At 37.8% G+C, this 21592-nt stretch overlaps 1 protein-coding gene across 3 annotated transcripts in view; it reads left to right on the top strand.

Moving 5' to 3' along the window:
* The window catches only part of cpeb4b (cytoplasmic polyadenylation element binding protein 4b), a 103466-nt gene that overhangs the window by 23625 nt on the left and 58249 nt on the right, over positions 1-21592 (top strand). For 2 of the 3 annotated variants that reach the window (XM_059990152.1, XM_059990153.1), the window contains exon 3: positions 8718-8768. In XM_059990152.1, coding sequence (XP_059846135.1) covers positions 8718-8768 — 51 coding nt within the window. Of the gene's footprint in view, positions 1-8717; positions 8769-19724; positions 19822-21592 lie in introns of those variants that run through there. The other variant, XM_059990154.1, reaches the window with a different exon arrangement.

Genomic DNA, 21592 nt, shown 5'->3' with positions numbered 1-21592 from the left:
TCTTTCCAAAATCTGCCTCCTGATCGGAACTTCAGTTTATCTGCTGCTATTGTGGAGCTTATTGAATACCAACAGATTGCTTCTTACTTTTACCCACACTGACTCAGTATGCAATCCCTCCAGTATTTAATGGGTGTGACTGTCTCCTGAAAGAATGTCCAGGTATCTCTTTTCCTCTCCCTGATGCAATGCAGAGTTTGAAGCTCAGATTTTAGGTGACCAGCTTTGAGCCAGAGTTCCTTGAGCACCCAATACTTGCTGCAGATGTGGTCCACCTGATCCCATATTATACAGCTACATTACTTGATCCTGCATCCTTTCTTTATTTAATTAGTCATAATTTGGTAACCTATTAGTTGTAGTTTGGTAACTACCATATTTAAAAGAAACACCTTACTGGTGCCTACCTGCTATTCACTTCTGGCTCCTTGCCAAAGCCTCTCAAGTCAGACTTCAGACTCCTACACTGGCCCATTTACACAATGGCTGATTCAAATTAGCTTCTGGGACCTTGGCTACTGCCTGAAGTATCTTGAGCCAAAACTTCAGTTTTCCCCCAACTCTGTTCCATTCTGCTTAATGGCCGCTGAGCTAAAACCTCACTTTTTTTTATTGGTCTAAATGAAATTCACATACAATAAGACTTGCTCTTTTCAATAGTTCCTGCTCTTGCACAGATATCCCTCCCTAAAGTAGAGGATTCTCCTGACTGTTGTGTGGAAGGAATTAAACACCTACACCAAGATATCAAGTAGCATTTTCATTCCTTCAGAAATGGATGCAATGATGAAAGCTCCTGGGGTATCTAATAGCACTTTAAAATGAGCAAAAATGGGCCTTTTGGTTTTTTGATCCCACTTTACCATTCATTTACAAGATCATGGCTGATTAACATCCTCAATGTCAACTTCTACACTATTCCCATATCCCTTAATTGCATAGGTTACTAAAATCTTGTTACCATAGTGACTGAAGAGAACAAATGAAGGCATGGCATCATATGCAGCAGACTACACAGGCAGAAATGTCCAGCTAAAATGGAACAGACATGCATTTATACAATCTTAAGCTGCCTCTTAAAATTTGGAATCAATGAGAATGGTCTGAGAATTGGAACAGTTTTGCCTATGTTGAATGCTAACTTTCCACTGCTTCACTTATTTTGGACATTACGTTGAGTTCCTCATTATACTAATGGAATTTCTGGCTTGGGTGTGAAAAGTTAGAGGGCACAATATTGAGCAGAACTTGGCTTTGAAGCCTTTCTTGTCTATTGATTTATAACTATAATGTTGTATCTTTAGCAACAAGGTTTGTGCTGTAACAGAATTGTGACATGACAATGTGTTTTCTGCAGCCTTTCCTCCAGTGAGGAAATTGATGCACAAATTAAAAGAAGATCTAGCCATCACTTTTGGGACTATCTAATTCCTGGTTGGCAAGCATTTCACTCTTGTCACAGATCAAGTCACTAGTGGCAATTTTTGATGATGGTGATTCTGATGAAGGGCTATCATTCTGTTGCACTTGAACTATTCTGACTGCTGCATATGGAAGCAATGATGCAGCAGGTGACTTGTCACAGTTGCCTCCACAAAGAGCCAATGACTGTTTAGTTGCAAGTTACTGATTGCTGGGGGCCCCCATAAAATGTTCCTTCAAGCCATATATGCCTATTGGGGTGGGATTAGTAATGCCATTGATGCATCAGGTTCTTCTAGATGAGCAGGTTAGCATGAGATGCCAATAAACCAGTTGCCTCACTAGAGCCATGGAAGGAATTGGAAACTCAAGGATGTCCTAGTTCTGCAGATGGGATCTTCTATATGAAGTGGCTGGAGGCTTTGTAAACTAACTTGGGACTATCTGAAGTTCTGTGTAATGTCAGGACTGTAAGCCACAGCTGGCCTGATTCAAACATGATAATGTCCAACTGATCCTTTCAGAAGGTGCATATTTTGCAGCTGGAAATGGAGCATTTTATCCTGGTTGATCATTTGAAGTGATAGGTAACTTTTTTTGGATTGTGGTTGCTGGCTTCTGTTGGTTTGCAATTTAGTCTGTATGGTAAAGTAAATGGTGAAGAGACCATCATTGGACAAGGAGTTCAAGTGATCCACAAATCATCAATTTGCATTGCTTCTGGTAATGTGCAAGACCAGATTGTTTCACCATTAGCTATTCTCTAGCTGAGATGCCAATGACCGACATTTGCAAACACAGCTGAACTTGGCATTTCAACTTAGAATTACAGGTAATTGGAAGTAATAGGCACTGAAGGAATCCATGCCATGAAGAATTTTCAAGATAGAATTGTGGAAGCACTCAGTCAGGAACTGTATTGGTAAGATGGAAAATAGTTGAAAAGTTCACAAATATCAGTTAGTGCATGCTGTTGAAGGTACCATTCAAGAACTAAGTGGAGTGTGGCCATGGGTTAATTTATAAGTGTATAAGTTAATAGAATAAAACATAAATGGAGAAATATGAGCACATTCTTTAATTGTCATAGGTTATTATAATAGTTGGGTGAATCAAAGGTACTGTTGAAAATAAAGTGAAATGGAACCTATCTAGAAATGAGATTTTGAGTTTAGCCATGTGTAATTGGTAAGATTATTAAAATATATGCTAAGTATTTCCTGTCCTTGTACCACCCCCTCCATATAGTAGTGTTCACATTAGAGTCAAAATTGTAAGTTTAAGGGTGAACATGTGTAAATTGATGCTCGTGACTTAAATATGGGCATTTACAATGGTATGAATGCAGTTGTTTGGAATGGACCAAGTACACTCAAGTATTGGTGATTGAATTGGCACTGGCAGATATTTAAACAAGGAAATTAAAGTGCTGACTGAAATTTATCCCAAGAGAAAAATGAACCATCTATGGTCAACAAAGGAGGTAAAGGAATATGTTACTAACTAGCAAGGACTAATAGTAAACTGGAGAATTTTATAACTATCAGTAAAAAGATATATTGTTAAAACAGAGGTATAAAATTAAGAAAATTGCCATGTAATATCAAAATCAGTTGTGTGAGATCTCTAATGGAGAAGTTTGGAGAATTGGTGATGGGATAGAAGGATAAATTAAATCAAAACTTTGCATTGGCTTGCATTGTAGAGGACAATATAAATTGTCCAAAGTTATCTGCATTACTAATGTCAAATAGCATGTAAGAACTTGTAGCAATCACCATCATGAGGGACAAGGTATTTTGGTGGTGGTGGTTTGGGGGTGATGGAGGGAGAAGGAGAAAACTAAGGCAAGCAGTTGGCAAGTCCCAAAAGCCTATACTAGTGTTTTAAGGGAGCAGCTGCATGTATTTGGAGCCATTGGTTGAAGCTTGTCAAATTCTAGGAAGTCGTCAGGAATGGCTGGTCATTGTGAGAAACTTGATGCTCTCAAAGTCAATGAAATTTTATGAAAGATCATGTTTCACAAATTTGCTAGATTTCTATAAGAATGTGAAAAGCTGAGTTGTTAGATAAATTTGTGGATGTTGCATGATTAACAATGTGTGACACAAGACTGATGAGCAATATAAGAGTAAGTTAGTTATCACTTAATTAGGGACCTCTATGCATGGTAAAAAATGTTAGCAGACAGTACAAGAAGTGGTTAGTATATTATCTTTTATTGGAAAAGTTGTACAGGGTACAGAAATGGTTGTACCTGGAATACTGTGCACAGTTTTGATCCTCTTCTTTAAGAAAAGATACACTGGCATTGAAGGTAGACCAAAAACAGATTGACCAGGGTAATTCCAGGGATGAGAGAGCTACCTAAAGCCACTGGCCAAAGGAATTTAAGCTGTATTCTTTTGAAGTTAGAAAAAATGAGCGATCTTAATGAAACATAATGTCCAGAGAAGACTTGACAGGTTTGATGTTGAAATTTTTCCACTGATGGGAAGATCTCAAATAAGGGGATATAGTTGCATGATAGGAGTCTATAGGTTGGAACTGAGCTGCAAATGAATTTGCAGAGGTTGGTGAATGATTAGAATTGGAGGTCAGATCATTGTAGGTTTTTGAAGTAGCAGCTTAATTTGTATTTAAAAGATCAGGAAATTGAACATCTTGAGAACTAGCACAGAAAAAAAATCTGCCTTGGACAGATCAGGCATGCCCTCATTGAATAGTGTAGTATGCTTTGGGGGTGGGAGGCAGCAAGTGACATACTTCTATTTGTGTGAGCAAGAGGGGAATTAAATATACTAGATAATACTGTTTCAAGAAAACAAGTACAGAAGTTGCATAGCAATTCTGAAGGCATAATTACTTAAAGATTGAATTTCAGTAAGCACAATCATAAATTAACCATATAACAATTACAGCACGGAAACAGGCCATCTCGGCCCTTCTAGTCTGTGCCGAATGCTTACTCTAACCTAGTCCCACCGACCTGCACTCAGCCCATAACCCTCCATTCCTTTCCTGTCCATATACCTATCCATTTTTTAAAAATGACAATATCGAACCTGCCTCTACCACTTCTACTGGAAGCTCGTTCCACACAGCTACCACTCTCTGAGTAAAGAAGTTTCCCCTCATTTTATCCCTAAACTTTTGCCCCTTAAACTCTCAACACATGTCCTCTTGTGTGAATCTCCCCTACTCTCAATGGAAAAAGCCTATCCATGTCAACTCTGTCTATCCCCCTCATAATTTTAAATACCTCTATCAAGTCGTCCCCCCCCCCCCAACCTTCTACGCTCCGAAGAATAAAGACCTAACTTGTTCAACCTTTCTCTGTAACTTAGGTGCTGAAACCCAGGTAACATTCTAGTAAATCTCTCCTGTACTCTCTCTATTTTGTTGACATCTTACCTATAATTCGGTGACTAGAACTGTACACAGTACTCCAAATTTGGCCTCACTAATGCTTTGTACAATTTTAACATTACATCCCAACTCTTATACTCAATGCTCTGATTAATAAAGGCCGGCATACCAAAAGCTTTCTTCACCACCCTATCCACATGAGATTCCACCTTCAGGGAATTATACACCATTGTCTCATTTTTTTAAAAGGAGGGAGAGAGAAACCAGGGAATTATAGACCAGTTAGTCTGACATCGGTGGTGGGGAAAATGCTAGAGTCGGTAACAGCACATTTGGAAAGAGGTGAAATCATCGGACAAAGTCAGCATGGATTTGTGAAAGGAAAATCATGTCTGACGAATTTTATAGAATTTTTTGAAGATGTCACTAGTAGAGTGGATAGGGGAGAGCCAGTGGATGTGGTATATTTAGATTTTCAAAAGGCTTTTGACAAGGTCCCACACAGGAGATTAGTGTGCAAACTTAAAGCACATGGTATTGGGGGTATGGTATTGATGTGAATAGAGAATTGGTTGGCAGACAGGAAGGAAAGAGTGGGAGTAAACGGGACCTTTTCAGAATGGCAGGCAGTGACTAGTGGGGTACCGCAAGGCTCAATGCTGGGACCCCAGTTGTATACAATATATATTAATGATTTAGACGAGGGAAATAAATGCAGCATCTCCAAGTTTGCAGATGACATGAAGCTGGGTGGCGGTGTTAGCTGTGAGGAGGATGCTAAGAGGATGTAGGGTGACTTGGATAGGTTAGGTGAGTAGGCAAATTCATGACAGATGCAATTTAATGTGGATAAATGTAAGGTTATCCACTTTGGTTGCAAGAACAGGAAAACAGATTATTATCTGAACGGTGGCCGATTAGGAAAAGGGGAGATGCAACGAGACCTGGGTGTCATTGTACGCCAGTCATTGAAGGTGGGCATGCAGGTACAGCAGGCGGTTAAAAAGTCAAATGGTATGTTGGCATTCATAGCAAAAGGATTTGAGTACAGGAGCAGGGAGGTTCTACTGCAGTTGTACAAGGCCTTGGTGAGACTGCACCTAGAATATTGTGTGCAGTTTTGGTCCCCTAATCTGAGGAAAGACATTCTTGCCATAGAGGGAGTACAGAGAAGGTTCACCAGATTGATTCCTGGGATGGCAGGACTTTCATATGAAGAAAGACTGGATCGACTAGGCTTATACTCAATGGAATTTAGAAGATTTATTGAAACGTATAAAATTCTAAAGGGATTGGACAGGCTAGATGCAGGAAGATTGTTTCCGATGTTGGGGAAGTCCAGAACGAGGGGTCACAGTTTAAGGATAAAGGGGAAGCCTTTTAGGACCGAGATGAGGAAAAAACATGTTCACACAGAAAGTGGTAAATCTCTGGAATTCTCTGCCACAGGAAACATTTGAGGCTGGTGCATTGGCTATATTTAAGAGGAAGTTAGATATGGCCCTTGTGACTAAAGGGATCAGTGGGTAATGAGAGAAAGCAGGTACAGGGCTCTGAGTTGGATGATCAGCCATAATCATACTGAATGCCGGTGCAGGCTCGAAGAGCCGAATGGCCTACTCCTGCACCTATTTTCTGTTTCTATGTTCGTAGATCACTCTGTTCTACTGCATTCCTCAATGCCCTACCATTTACCGTGTATGCCCTATTTTGATTAGTCCTACCAAAATGTAGCATGTAGCACCTCACACATATAGTTTGGAATTATAATTGGAATAGTTGTTCCATGATATTAGCTTGCAACTGCACAGAAAATTATATCAAAGGCGTTTCATTAGGCTCAACAAAAGTAAATCCCTTGTTCTGCTGCAGATTAAAACTGGAGGAAGCAGTATTTCTGTCTTTTGTGTCTATACTTGCTAGAAATGTAACAATTTGGGGCACTCTCACTGGGCCCTTCATGTTCATGTCTATGACCTTGTGTGTACCCCTCTTAAGTACTCATTCAGATACAATTATCAACAGGACTCTTGTTACATTTAGTTTTAATGATGCTAAGACTGCAACTGGTATGCTTTGGCCTTGTTGCCAGAGAGAAGGGTGAAGTTGGTTTTAAGTAAACAGTTGTGGTGAGAGTCTTTGTTCTGTTGAGTTGGACAAGCTTTCTTCTGATCCACTTGGTAATTCAATAGTGCAAAAAGAAAACATAACTGATCACCCAGAGTGTTGCTATCTTGACATGTATTCAACAAACTTGAAGACCACTCTCACTAATTTTGGATGTGCCAAGAATATGAAAACACTCCCAATAGATTCTCGGGTTTGGTTGAGCAATCTCCAATAAAATATTACCTTTCAGCAAAAGTTCAATTTTTCGGTCAAACTGGCTGACTGAGACACATGCAAGATGTAATAGTACAGTGTAAAGTTGGAATAAGTGGAGTTTACTTGCTTGTTTCCTCTGAGTGCTGCAGTTTACTTCTACATCACAAAAAAATTGCAGTTTATTGATCATTGTAAATAGCTACTAGTTGTGGAATCTGGAGAAGGCCTGGGGAAGGGAGAATGACAATGTAAGAGGAATAAAAATAGAGGATTAATGTAGGATTAGTGTAAATGCCGACTGGTAGCATAGTGGCATCAGCGCTGGACTTCGGGGCGAGAGGTCCTGAGTTCGAATCTGGCCGGCTCCCCCTTGCATGCTCTCCATCTGTGCCTGGGTTGAGTGTCGAGCTAGCAACTGGACCTTGTAAAAAAAAAACCTGGAGAGGGATGGTCTCTGCCAGGTTTCAGATGCCCAAAACACGCTGTACGATGAGCAATCACCAAAAAAATTGGTGCAAAAAGCTTGTCATGACGGCACCCCGACGTCTTCACCAGGAGTTAAGGGCGTGTGTGTGCACACGCACACACAGTGTAAATTAATGGTTGATTAAGGACTCTGGGATGAAAGACCTGTTACCTCACTGCATCTGACTCCAGTAGAAAATAAACTAAATTGTTTTTTTTGGAATGTGGGTGGGAGCTGGAGCACCCAGAGGAAACCCAGGGGAAAATGTACAAACAGTAGTGGGAATTGAACCCAAATCAGTGATTGCTGGCACTGTAAAGTGATTGTGCTAACCACTACATTACCATAGTAATGTATTTCTTTAAATATTTAACATTCTTCCTGACATTAATATCTATTCACTTCCTTTCACATATCAGTGGTCTTACTAACTGTGCTTTGCACATTATCATCCAATTCATTGATTGTAGATAATCCAAGCTCCTCAATTTGTTCCTTAAATAGGGTAGATCACTGGAAATCAGTGACTGAAAGATGTGACCAAGTCTCCCTGGTAGGGTAATGTTGAGGGGTAGTTTTATAGAAACTGAGTTTATTGGTTGTGATGGATCAATGAACAACTTCAAAAATTAAACATCAAAAAGGGAAACAAATAAGCAAATTGACACACTGATTACAGGACAGGAATGACAGATTTAATGTAATGTAAGTCACAGTTGCATATTGGCCATACTCAGATGAAAATATTAGCTGTACAGAAATTTTAGTGAAAGAGTTGTGATATTTTAAACTGAAACCAACAGTCCCAATGTAAATGTATAACCATTTAAAACAATACAGCTGTTCATATGCTTCTGGTTCTTTAAATGATATAGGTTAGCTTAGCCATCATAATTTTAGCCTTCTCTGTGATACAAGTGATGACAGCTACACCAGAATTAGTCCTTGCAGATTTTAAAATGCTGAAAGACTTGAGTAACTTAAGTAAATATAATTAATTGCACAAATCTGCAAGTTAAGAACAAAATTGCAGTCATTAAGACCTTGAATATAGATATAACATGGCAATTGCATGAAAAGGGAGTTTTTTTGGACTGTTTGTAGTTGCTTATAACTTTTTGTACCTTTTTGATAGGTCGTTTAAACTATGCGCATCCTGGATCAGACAGTCCTCTCCCTATTAATGGTGAGTATTTATGTTCAAACTATATATCCTTTTACCAAAATTGGGTGTTTTATTTTTTTCGAAGAATTGCAGGCACAACTTGCACTGTATTACTGTGGTGCAGAACACCAGAAATTCAATGTATCCTTCCTCCCAGCAGTAGATGCTTTTGGTCCAGTGGGTTCTATTCTGAGGAAACCTGCAAATACAGTCCTTCATTTTCTGTAAGTGTTAATTTAGGATCTATTATCAAAACCTTTTTAACCTTGTATAAACAAGTGATCTTGAATATATTTTTGTTTCATAACAAATAATGAAAACTAGCTAACTACATAGTGGAATAATACCTCTACGTATTAAGTTGGGACCAAAGGATTTCATTACAATTCAAGGTTAATAATTAATCTTTATATGCAGAATTTTTGCAGTCTTTATTACATTGATCAGCAAGCAAATCTGAAGGGATGTTCATGTCATAATTAACTAATTATACCATAAATCCTAATAGATTTTTAGAACCCTCCTCATTCTTGATTTTCTGGTACTTAATCAAGAAACAAAATCAAAACAACTTAAGAGTACCACATTAATTTGTTGGTTAAAGCTATAAATTAATTATAATCACTAAGTACTCAAGTTTTTTTGTAGTCTGTTTGTTAATATTGTTTTATATTTAACTGTCAACCACCATTTATCCCAAAAATTCATTGTAGGTTAAAATAATTCATATTTCATTCTATTTATAGCAGCCTTAGTATTTTTGAATTGACTAGAAAACCTTATGATCTGAAACTATTTCTGAAAGCTGTCTTTTTTTTTCTCTACCAATAGTGTAATGGCATTTATTGTTACAGCAAACAAATAACTTTGAGGGTTGTGTACAATTCACAGGAGATTAGTAAAGCACTTTGTGAATGAGCTTTAATTTTTGTTGTAGTGGCATTTTTGAATGTGATATATAGTGACTATAAAAAGTATTCACCCTCCCTTGGAAGTTTTTATGTTTTATTATCTTACAACATTGAATACAGTAGATTTAATTTGCCTTTTTTGACACTGATCAACAGAAAAATACTCTTGTGTCAAAGTGAAAACAGATCTCTACAGAGCGATCTAAATTAATTTAAAATATAAAACACAAAATAATTGATTGCTTAAGTATTCACCCCCTTCAAGTTGGTATTTAGTAGATGACCTTTGGCAACAATTACAGCTTTGAGTCTGTGTGGATAGATCTCTATCAGCTTTGCACATCTGGCCACTGCAATTTTTCCCCATTCTTTATAAAACTATTCAAACACCTCTATCTGGAAGGTCCAACTGCTGGTGAGTCACTATCCTGGCAAAAACTACATGATGAAGACAAAAGAATACTCCAAAAAGGTTATTGAAACACACAGGTCAGGAAATGAATACAGGAAAATTTCCAAGTCACTCAATCTTCCTTGGAGTACAGTTCAGTAATCATAAAGAAATGGAAAGAATATGGCACAGCTGTAATTCTGCTTAGAGCAGTACATCCTCAAAAACTGAGTGACCGTGCAAGAAGGGGACTAGTGAGGGAGGCCACCAAGAGACCTATGACAACTCTGGAGGAGTTATAAGCTTAAGTGGCTGAGATGGGAGAGACTGCACATACAACAACTGTTTCCCAGGTACTTCACCAGTCGAAGCTTTATGGGAGAGTGGCAAAGAGAAAACCACTGTTGAAAAAAAACACACATGAAATTTCAGCTAGAGTTTACCAGAAGGCATGTGGGAGACTCTGAAGTTGGCTGGAAGAAGGTTCTATCATCTAATGAAACCAAAATTGGGCTTTTTGGCTATCAGGCTAAACGCTATGTTTGATGTAAGCCATACACTGCACTTTATCAAAAACACATCATCCCTACTATGAAGGCACGGTGGTGGCTGCATCATGTTGTGGGGAAACTTCACTGCAGCAGGCTTTGCAAGGCTTGTGAAGATAGAGGGTAAAATAAATGCAGCAAAATACAGGAAAACCTGATGCAGTCTGCAACAGAATTGCGACTTGGGAGAAGATTTGTTTTCCAGCAAGACAATGACCCCAAGCATAAAGCTAAAGCTACACAGGAATGGCTTCAATGCAACAAGGTTAATGCCCTGGAGTGGCCAAGTCAGAGGCCAGACCTCAATCCAATTGAGAACTTGTGGATGGACATGAAAAAGGCGGTTCTCTCACGATCCCCATGCAATCTGACAGAGATTGAGTAGTTTTGTAAAGAACAATGGGGGAAAAGCTTGCAGCATCCAGATGTGCAAAACTGATGGAGGCCTATTCAGACAGACTCAAAGCTGTAACTGCTGCCAAAGGTGCTTTTACTGAATACTGACTTGAAGGAGGTGAATGCTTATGCAATCAATTACTTTGTGTTTCATATTTATAATTAATTTAGACACTTTATAGAGATCTGTTTTCACTGACATGAAAGAGTCTTTTTATGTTGATCAGTGTCAAAAAAGCCAAATTAAAACCACTGTGATTCATTGTTGTACAACAATAAAACATGAAAACTTCTGGAGGGAGAGGGGTGAATACTTTTTATAGGCACTGTAATTGTACCTTATGTATGGTTAGTGATAAATAACTTCATTGGGCTGTTCACATGGTATGTTAATAATCTGTATGTTAAACAATCATAATATTTTGCTAATGTTTTTTGTAACTCTCAGCACTAAATCTTGTTTAATTTGGCACTCAAATCTTCAAAGCAGGAAGATAACGTGGACAGATGATAGAAAAGTAAAAGCAATCCAGAATTTAAATTAAAAAGAAAAATAGCAAGAGAAAAATAAAATAAATTTCTGCTAATTTGTTTAATGGTAATTGATTGCAATGAAATGCAAACTCATGGTGCATATATTTTCTCTGACAAATGTAATTCAGTTTACATTAATTACAAGTCTTCCTATTATTACTAATTTATTGCTAAGTTTAATCTAAGTAGTGGCCCTTTGTCAGATAAATAACTTTTGGCCTTTGTAGCATGATGGATCTTGAGGATTTGGTTCCATTCCTAGTTTTCTCAAATGTATGAGGGAAATACTACTTTTCTCAATTTGATTTTCGCCAATGATTTCTGCAACAAGATCTCAGAAAATATCTTGATGACCTAACTTAATTTTTTACTTTAATTTTTAATGTTCTGCATTGAAGTACGAGATTCATATTCTTGCTTGTGGTTATCAGATATACATTTTGGCTCTATTTTGGCACGATAGCTTAGTGGTTAATAACGCTTTACAGTACAGGCAACCCAGGTTCATTTTCGGCCACTGCCTATGTGGAGTTTGTACTTCCTCCTCATGACCATGTGGGTTTCAACCTGGTGTTCTGGTTTTTTCTCAGTTCGAAGACCTACTAGTTGGTAGATTAATTGCTCTTCACAAATTATCCCATGATTAGGCCAGGACTAAGCTGAGCAGTCTGGCTCAAAGGGCCGAAAGAGCCTACTCTGCGCTGTATCTCAATATAAAATAAATTAAGTACAATTATCAAAAAGATCTCTTATAATTTAGTTTAACGGCAGTCCACCACCATTTTGTTGTTTGTTTTTTATTAATTTAATGTTACTCAACATAAAGCTTATCCTAGTTAAGTTTGTCTTCAGACTTCTTAGCTTCATGCTTCATGATGAAGTGATTTCTAACTTCACTGCACATCTAAACATAGTACTTCTCAGAAGTATTTTGGCATACTTAAGTAATGGGATTAAACAATTCACCTATTGACTTATTCTGGAGAATTTTAGCCAATTTGTGAATTTGTCTGGAAAATTTAAACTTAAGCATGTACCTACGAGCAGATGTTTAAAAGATTTTATTAACTATTAGCTTCCTGGTTTTAACATTGGTAAAAAGAGTTTGGCTTCCAGTGTAAATTTCAGTTATCCGAAATACTAACTCCTGATTGTAAACTGGGAATATAATTCATCATAATTTCCTGGTTAGTTTTCCAAGTATGGAGTTGAAATATGGTTAAAATAGAAATTGCAAAAACTGACTCTACAGTTTGCTTACAGCTGCTCAAATGTAAAACAATTTAGTTTTCAAAATGCATTTATAAATTCAGATTTGAACAGGCTTTTTGGCCTTGGAGGAGTGTGAGGGCAAAAAGAATGTAGAAAGAGAGCATGATAAGGCGTGAAATGGAAATGTACGGTATATAAATGTAGAAATGAAATAGCACCTTCTTTCTCTCCTACCCCTGAGCTTACACATATTTAGTAAGATCCATGGCTAATCTTATTATAACCTTGACTCTAGTGTTTTTGACCCGCTTAATGTTTTGACTCTGCTTCTCCTACTGTTTGAGGAAGTCCCCCAAAGACTCAAAACTGAGAATATATTTTGTCTCATCAACTTGAATTGATGACCCCTTATTAAGTAGCGACAGACAGTTCAAGTGCTTGTCTACACACTACTTAAGTACCTGTTAGCAACCAAGCTTCAACCGTTTGGGCAGTGCATTCCTGGTAGTTGCTGTCTCTGTGTGAAGAGCAGTCCCTTTGTGCCTGCTCTAAATCTTTTCCTTTAACTGAAATCTATATCCTCTAGTTTTATTTACCTCTGATTGGGGAGGAGGGGGAGATCATACTGTACTCTACTGTATCCATAACCCTCCTCATAGCATTGCACTGTTCACTTTTTAACTTGTTGTAAATGCACCTTATGTTTTGTTCATTTATTTGTGGTAATATTACTTTGTGTCTGCGTTATATGAACAGTGTTGTGCATCTTGGTCTGAAAGAATGTTATTTATGCATGTGTACAGCTGAATGACAATAAACTGAATTTGAGTTTGAACTTAATCATGTCTCTTCTTGACCACCTGTGCTCTAAAGAAAATAGACCTAATTTTTCCTTCCATTTTTCCTTGCAACTAACTAGCTCTATCCCAGGCAACATCTTGATGAATCTCTTCAGCTAGTGCCATCACATCCTCCTTTTAGAGTATGCAGAGAATGGTGTGAAAACAAAAATAACATCTAGTGAGCAACAGTCCTGTGGTAAAAAAATACCTTGTTAATGAGAGGTCAGAAAAGAATGGCCAGAATAATTCAAATTGACAGGAAGGCAAATAACCACATGTTACAACAGTGGTGTGCAGAAGAGCATCTCTGAATGCACAACACATCAAACCTTAAAGTGGGTAGGCTGTAGCAGCAGAAGACCACAAGCATACCAGAGATACCTCATAAAGTGGCCACTGAGTCTATAACTGCTGTGTTCCTGCATGCAAATGAGATGCATTTTATCTTAAAACTGAAAAGGAAGAAATGTGAGGATGTTGCCGGGACTAAAGGGCCTGAGTTCTTGGGAGAGATTGGCCAGGCTAAGTCTTTATTCCTTGGCACTTAGAATGAACTGTTTAAAATTGAGAAACTTGGATAAGGTGGATAACATGTATTTCCCAGGATAGGGAAGTTCAAACACTAAATTGGGACTAGCTGAGTGGGCACTGTGAGATGTTTGGACCCATTGGCCAAAGGGACTGTATCTGTGCTGTATTGCTCTGACTGTCTTGATAACTACTTACACAAAGTTTAAACAGTATAATTGAGTATTTAAATATATGGAAGGCCAACATTGTAATTTAATTTTCTGTGAAGCAATTTCTTCTAATTTTGAATTGAGTGATTAATATACAGTATGAACAATGCATCAACCCCCAAATGCCATGCAAGTTTAGTTGTTCACTACATCTTGAAAAAATTAATAGGTGCAGATATTTGAGATATACAAGTATGTATATTTAAGTATGTGTCATTGTAGGATAGCATTTGTTTAATCAAATCAATGAACTAAGGCTATGATAACCTAAACTCTTTATACCAGCATACCTTCCCTTATGAAATTTTAATATATTCTTAAATTTTCCTCCCTGTAGAAGTTTTTGAAGCATTAGCTTCCCTCTCAAGATGCATTGCTGGTAATATGTTCTCATGCATGATATAAACTTTTTTCCTACGCAACCTTTGCATCAGGAGTTTATACCCAATATCTTCTCATTTATGATTATATACAGTTAAGGGCAAGACTGTTTGAGACTAAGCAGTTAGGTTTCAAGTTGATGTTGACATGAATTATGTTTGTGGATAAATTGTGCATACTTTGTATAAAAAAATGTTAGGGTGCACAAAGCAGGTCAGGAGCAACGTACTTCGTGGTAAATGCCTCAAATCTCTCATGTTCCTTCACTCCTACAAAGATGTAGTCTGAGTAACTCTCACAAAATGCTAGAGGAACTCAGCAAGCCAGGCAGCATCTGTGAGGGGGGAGAAATACAGTTGACGTTTCAGGCCGAAACCCTTTGTCCTGCTGAAGAGTTTCGGCCCGAAATGTCAACTGTATCCTTTTCCATAGATGCTGCCTGGCCTACTGAGTTCCTCCAGCATTTTGCATCAGTTGCTTGGATTTCCAACATCTGCACATTTTCTTTTGCTTGTAAGATGTAGTCTGATGTCTGATTGAACACTGTACACTTCACTTGCCCAAAGTAGAGTTTGTAAGAGAATTTTTTGAGACTTCCTATGAAATATGCATGATTAGGACTCTGTCTATAGACTTGAATATCCACTCTGTCCTCAACAGGGTTGCTGCAGCTGTGTCATAAACTTTATAATGTCTTCCAGCAATTCAGCATGGCTTCTTTAACAGCTGCTCTTAAACTTTAACCTTGGAAGGAAAAAAGGCAGCAGATGGCTTTGGAAAAAAATTCACTTCTATTCTTATTCATCCAAGTTTCACACTGTAGTAACTTGGATTTGTATCAGCTATTCATCAATGAAAATCTGAGTAGTTCCAATTTAGTAACTGTGAGGGCACCTTCCATCACAGAAGTTGCAGCTGATCACAAAGGTGGTGCACACCACCTGCTCAAAGCAGTTAAAGATATCATCCTGGTAGAAACATACTTCCAAATAAAATGCCATAAATTTTAATAAACTGACTAACTATGCTTTCTTTGTACATTGGGTTAATAGTGTTCTAATTCTTTAAAACTTTTCATAGTCAGGAACTCACCATGAGGAACTTCTTTAATTTATTATTCATCTTGTATTAGTACACTCTATCCTGCATTTTGTCCCGTCATCACAATTAAGTGGTGATAATTTGGCATCATATCCTTTAGTTCCATAATAAAATGGCTTTAACATTTCAGCATTAGGTATTTCCTATCCTTTGTCAATTGAAGATGCAAACTGAATCCAATTTAAACTGTTTCCATGACCAACTATTCCACACCATTTTCTCTTATGATTGAAAAGTATTTTCTTTCTGTTTACATGCAGCAAGGACATATGGGCGAAGGAGAGGTAAAACTGAAAATTAGTGTAATGTATTCATAGTATTGCATCTCAGAACAATGGACTAGTATTTAATCACTTTTTTACACATCACTTCAAATAAGTATTTTAAGTTTCATATGCAAACAAGTGTATTTTGCTTAAAATAAAACTAATTTTCAGTGTAAATATGTCATATAATTGTAGACACGATCTTTCTAATTTCTGAGATTCATGACGCTGGTTTCTACTTCTATTTCATGAGTATATTGGCTTCAATATTATAATACATTTTAATTTTCTAGAGTTATTGGAGAGGAATTTAGAGCAGATCTGCTCATTGGAGGGAGGGGGCAGAGGGAAATCTTAAAATAACCCTGCTACCTAGTTTTTTCTGTCAACATCATTGAGCTTCTGAGTCAGAAAAAAAATCCTTTTTAATATGTACTTCATTTGATATTGTTACAAATTTGGATCCAACGAAGTTTAATAGTTGTTTCAATGTTCTGATAAACTGCTGCACAACTTGAAGGCTTTATGGAGTTTTGGAATATTATAATGCTTTTGAAAATTGTACATGAACAAAATATTGGAAATATCCAGCAGAACAATGAAGATAGGAAGTATTTAATGATTCAGTTTGATGATTTTTCATGAGATCTGACAAATTTTGATCGTAACTGGAAAGACTGGCATTTGGAAATGGTTGAACTTTGTGCTGAATCCTAATGGATGTGAATGTATTGGTTCAGAAGATAAGATACTATTCCAGAAACTTGCACTCAATTGCCATTTTCAATGTGAGAGGCCAAAGACTATGGGGGTTACTGAGATTGAAGATTTAACTGTAGCTATAAATTCTTGGGTCACCCTTGCAGATGGAATGAAGATGTTCTGTGAATGGTCAGCTACACATGGTTACCCTAATACAGAAGAAGCTACATTGTTAGCACCTTGTGCAGTACATTAAATTGGAAGTAATACAAATGGATTACTGCTGTTTCGCTCTGGATGGTGAAAAGGAAAGTTAAAATGTCAGATGTAGCATGGAAAGTTGCTGTGAGAAGAGTTGGTATTTTGGGGGAGAATAAACTAAGGAGCTGTGGTCCCTTTATTCCCACCCTTTAGGTATACAAAAGGACCCATTTCATTCATGGCTCTTTAGTTTATTCTCTGGAATCTTATTGAAGATTACAGAAATTAGAGAATATTCAGTCACTTTGAGTCTGGTGGAGTAGAAAGTAGGGGCAAGGAGAATCCTGCCCTAGTCATAGTTCTACAGCGTAGAAAAGAGGCCCTTAAACCCAACCTGTACATGCTGACCAGCACGCCATTTGCCCATGTTTGGCTCGTATTCCTCTAAACCTTTTCTATCCAAATACCTGTCCAAACGTCCAAAGTGCGTCTGCCTCTACCACTTCCTCTGGTAACATATACTTAACACCTCTATATGGAAAATATTGTCCTTCAAGTATCATTTAAAAATTTCCCCTCATCTGAAATCTTCCTTTGTTAGTTTTAGATTTCTCTACCCTGAGGAAAAGACTGACATTTCTATGTCCCTCCTAATTTTATAGAATCCTGCCTTCTATGCTTCAGAGAAAAAAGCCCTAACCTCTCCAGTCTCTCCTTAAACTTAAACCCTTCTGCCCTGGTAACAACCACCTGAATCCTTTTAGCACCCTTTCCAACCTAATGATACCCTTCCTATAGTTCGCTAACAGGATTACACACAGTGCTTCAGATACAATTTTTCCAACATGTTATACAATTGTAATATGATGTCCCAAATCTATACTCGATGCTCTGACTAGTAAAGGCAAGTGTGCCAAATGCTGCTTTAAGCCTCTCAGCCAGTGTTGTCACTTCCAGGGAATGATGTACTTGCACCTCCTAAGTCTCACTGTTTCTACAACACTCCTTGCGGTCCTTTTACTTTGCAAGTCCTACCCTCTTTTACAAAATTACAACACAAATTTGCACTTGTCTAAGATATCATAGCTGAGTTCTAGGTGTGGAGGGGGAATGGAACAGAGATATGCAAAATAGAACAGATGCAGCTGAGTATTCTGTCAACTTAGAGGCAGAGTTGAGAGAAAAGAAAGCATCTTGAAAGCTTTGGTATAGAACACCAATCATTGGAGCAGATACAACAGAGCAGGAGAAATTAGGAAACTGGGACAGAGTCCTTTTAAGATGCAGAGTGGAAGGTGAAATTAAAATATCTGTGGGCCTGTAATTCAAACTGAACATTTTGCCAGCTGTTTATGATATGTGTAATTGGGACACATGAAAAATTTCCTTTATGCATTCTCTATTTTGTATGAAAATAATCTACTTCCTGAAAACTGTTCTGTTCTCCATTCCTTCAATTAACATAACCTTGGTAGTTTTATGTTCTCTTGCACTGTTGCATTCCACCAAGTGTTCTTGCTGTGTTCCTTTCACATTGCTGTATGAATACTCAATGTTAGTTTTTCACAAACATTGTTCAAATCTCATGTTTCAACAGTACAAATACAGTTTAACATTTGTATTAACAATCTTAAGGAAAATGTTCACCAAATTGGAACTGCAGATTTAATTTTTTATTAAGTTTAATATTTACAAATATATTGATTTTACCATTTTAGTTCAGAATTCAAGTTTGTCTGCTTCCTTAATGCATATTTTTAAAAGGATACTAGCAATCAGCAGTATTATTCCCATTGAAAACATTTTTCACAACCTTAAATCTTAAAATAAAAAGTAAGAATATATTGCAAATAGCATTAATGTTCATGCCTTTGCATCAACAGTAAAATTGATAGCAAATTAATTTGCATTCAAAAGATGCAAATGTATAATTGAACACTTTGATCAAAAGATTTGTTGGCATTGTACACAAAGTTACAGCCTCTACATTTGATTTGTATAGATTTTAATTCTCTATTCTTGTTAGTTTCCTTGTGGAAAACAAGATCAAACTTTTTTTTGTTGGGGTGGGTTGGGTGCAGGAGGAAGAGGCACAGAAGTATTCCAGAACCACCTCACTTAATATTAGTGCACATTAGTCTGTAGTGTGGTCATGTCTTAGTTGCAATATACAGTGCCTATAAAAATTATTCATGCCCCCCCCCAGAAGTTTTCATGTTTTATTGTTTTACTGAATTGAATCATAGTGGATTTAATTTGGCTCTTTTGACATTGATCTAAAGAAAAGACTATTTCATGCCAAAATGAAAACAAATTTCTACAAATTGGTCTAAATTTATTACAAGTATTAAACACAAAATAATTGGTTGCATAATTACTCACCCAGTTCAAGTCAGTATTTAGTGGATGCACCTTTAGCAGCAATTATAGCCTTGAGTCTGTGTGGATAGGTCTCTATCAGCTTTGCACAGCTGGATGCTGCAATTTTTTTCCCATTCTTCTTTACAAAACTGCACAAGCTCTGTCAGATTGAATTGGAATCATGAGTGAACAGCCCTTTTCAAGTCCAGCCACAGATTCTCAATTGGTTTGGCTTCTGGACTCTGACTTGGCCACTCCAGGATATTAACTTTGTTTTTAAGCCATTCCGATGTAGCTTTGGCTTTATGTTTGGGGTCATTGTCTTGCTGGAAAACAAATCTTCTCCCACATTGCAGTTCTCTTGCAGACAGCATCAGATTTTACTCCAGGATTTCTCTGTATGTTTACCCTCTACCTTCACAAGCCTTCGAGGTCCTGCTGCTATGAAGCATTCCCACAGCATGATGCGGACACCGCTATGCTTCACGGTAGGGATGGTGTATTTTTGATGATGTGGGCTATTTGGTTTATGTCAAAACATGGCATTTAATCTGGTGGCCAAAAAGCTCAATTTTGGTTTCATCAGACCATAGAATCTTCTTCCAGTGGACTTCAGAGTCTCCCACAGGACTTCTGGCATACTTGAGCCAAGATTTCTTGTGAGTTTTTTTTGCATCAGTGGCTTTCTCTTTGCCACTTTCCCATAAAGTTGTGACTGGTGAACAGTTGTTGTATGTGCAGTTTCTCCTACCTCAGCTGTGGAAGCTTGTATCCCATCCAGAGTTGTCGTAGGTCTCTTGGTGGAATCCCTTGCTAGCCCCTTTCTCGCAAGGTCTAGAAAGGACAGCCTGCTGTAGGCAGATTCATATAGCTGTGCCATATTCTTTCCATTCCTTGACTAACTACTCTAACTATTCAGTGACTTGGAAATGTTCTTATATCCATCTCCTGACTTGTGCTTTTCAATAACTTTTTCAGAGTTGCTTGGAGTGTTCTTTTGTCTTCATGGTGTAGTTTTTACCAGCATTGGACCTTCCAAATACCTGTGGGCTTCTTTTACTACAATTGATTAAACCACCTTGACTGCACACAGGTCTCCAAAAAGAGATCTCCATTTAACCAATAATGTGACTTCTAAAATGAATTGGCTGTATCAGTGATGACGTGGTGTCATGTTAAGGGTGAATACTTATGCAAGCAATTATTGTTTTATGTTTGTAATTAATTTAGATCACTTTATAATAGGTTTTCATCTTGACATGAGTTTTTTTTTCTGTTTATCAGTGTCAGAAAAGCCATATTAAACCTACTGTGATTCAATGTTGTAAACAAAATTTTAAACTTCGGGGGGGGGGGTGAATACTTTATATGGGCACTGTAATTAAACAATATGGTGTTACAGAACACAAATGGTTTCTCACTGATGAGGTTAAGACCCTCTATTGGTTGGGGTCAACCACGGATGTTGCATCTCAGCTGCCTACATGATATGCAAGCCAGGACAGTACGATATGGAGGGCAAGGTCTCGCCCATGTAGCAGACTCCCCTTTTCTACACTGTTGATGAATCAAAGGAACGGCAGAGATTGATATAGTTTGGCACCATCAGCGTCACAGGAGTTGCCAGTCAGCATTGAACTCATGTAGGACTGCTTTAAGGGCTCCAGCTCTGGGATTTACTCCTGATGCCTTCCCCGTGAGTGGTTATACCTGCAAGGCAGAGGGGGTTTGAGATCAGAGTTTTCCTTCTAGGTGAGCTGCTAGCCATGGCTGATAAGCTCTCATCTGCCCAAAGCAACTGGTTTTAAGGTGCCTGTAAGCCACCCTTGCCTCTTTTCCGGTTAGTAGAAACAATTATGCTGGGCTTAATAGCTAAGCCACGTTTGAAGCTGGTGTTGGTTGTCAGAGGCTATTTGAGACAGATGCCATTGAGAGCATTTAACAGGTAGTGGGAACTTATCCCTACTACCTCCCCTGGCTATAATAATGTCAAGGAACCTGGTTTCTCACTATTAAATCCTTTAATCACTGTGGTATAAGCTTGGTTAATCCTCACCTGTCTAGGAATATAAACAAAGAGAAAGTTACTTTCTCATAATCAACCATTTTTGACCTATGTCTTTGCTATGTTGCCCCCATGCTACATGTTAGCATGATGTAGAAATGGAATAGTCAAGTTGTGAGTGTCGCATTTTTGTGCGCTGCCTGATTCAGTTTGGATTTGAAAAAATCTCAAAGGGATCTTGGATTTTCTGTGAG

This window comes from Hypanus sabinus, chromosome 15 (assembly GCF_030144855.1).
Source record: "Hypanus sabinus isolate sHypSab1 chromosome 15, sHypSab1.hap1, whole genome shotgun sequence".
Classification (NCBI taxonomy): Eukaryota; Metazoa; Chordata; class Chondrichthyes; order Myliobatiformes; family Dasyatidae; genus Hypanus; species Hypanus sabinus.
This window is presented reverse-complemented; position numbering and strand designations above follow the sequence as displayed.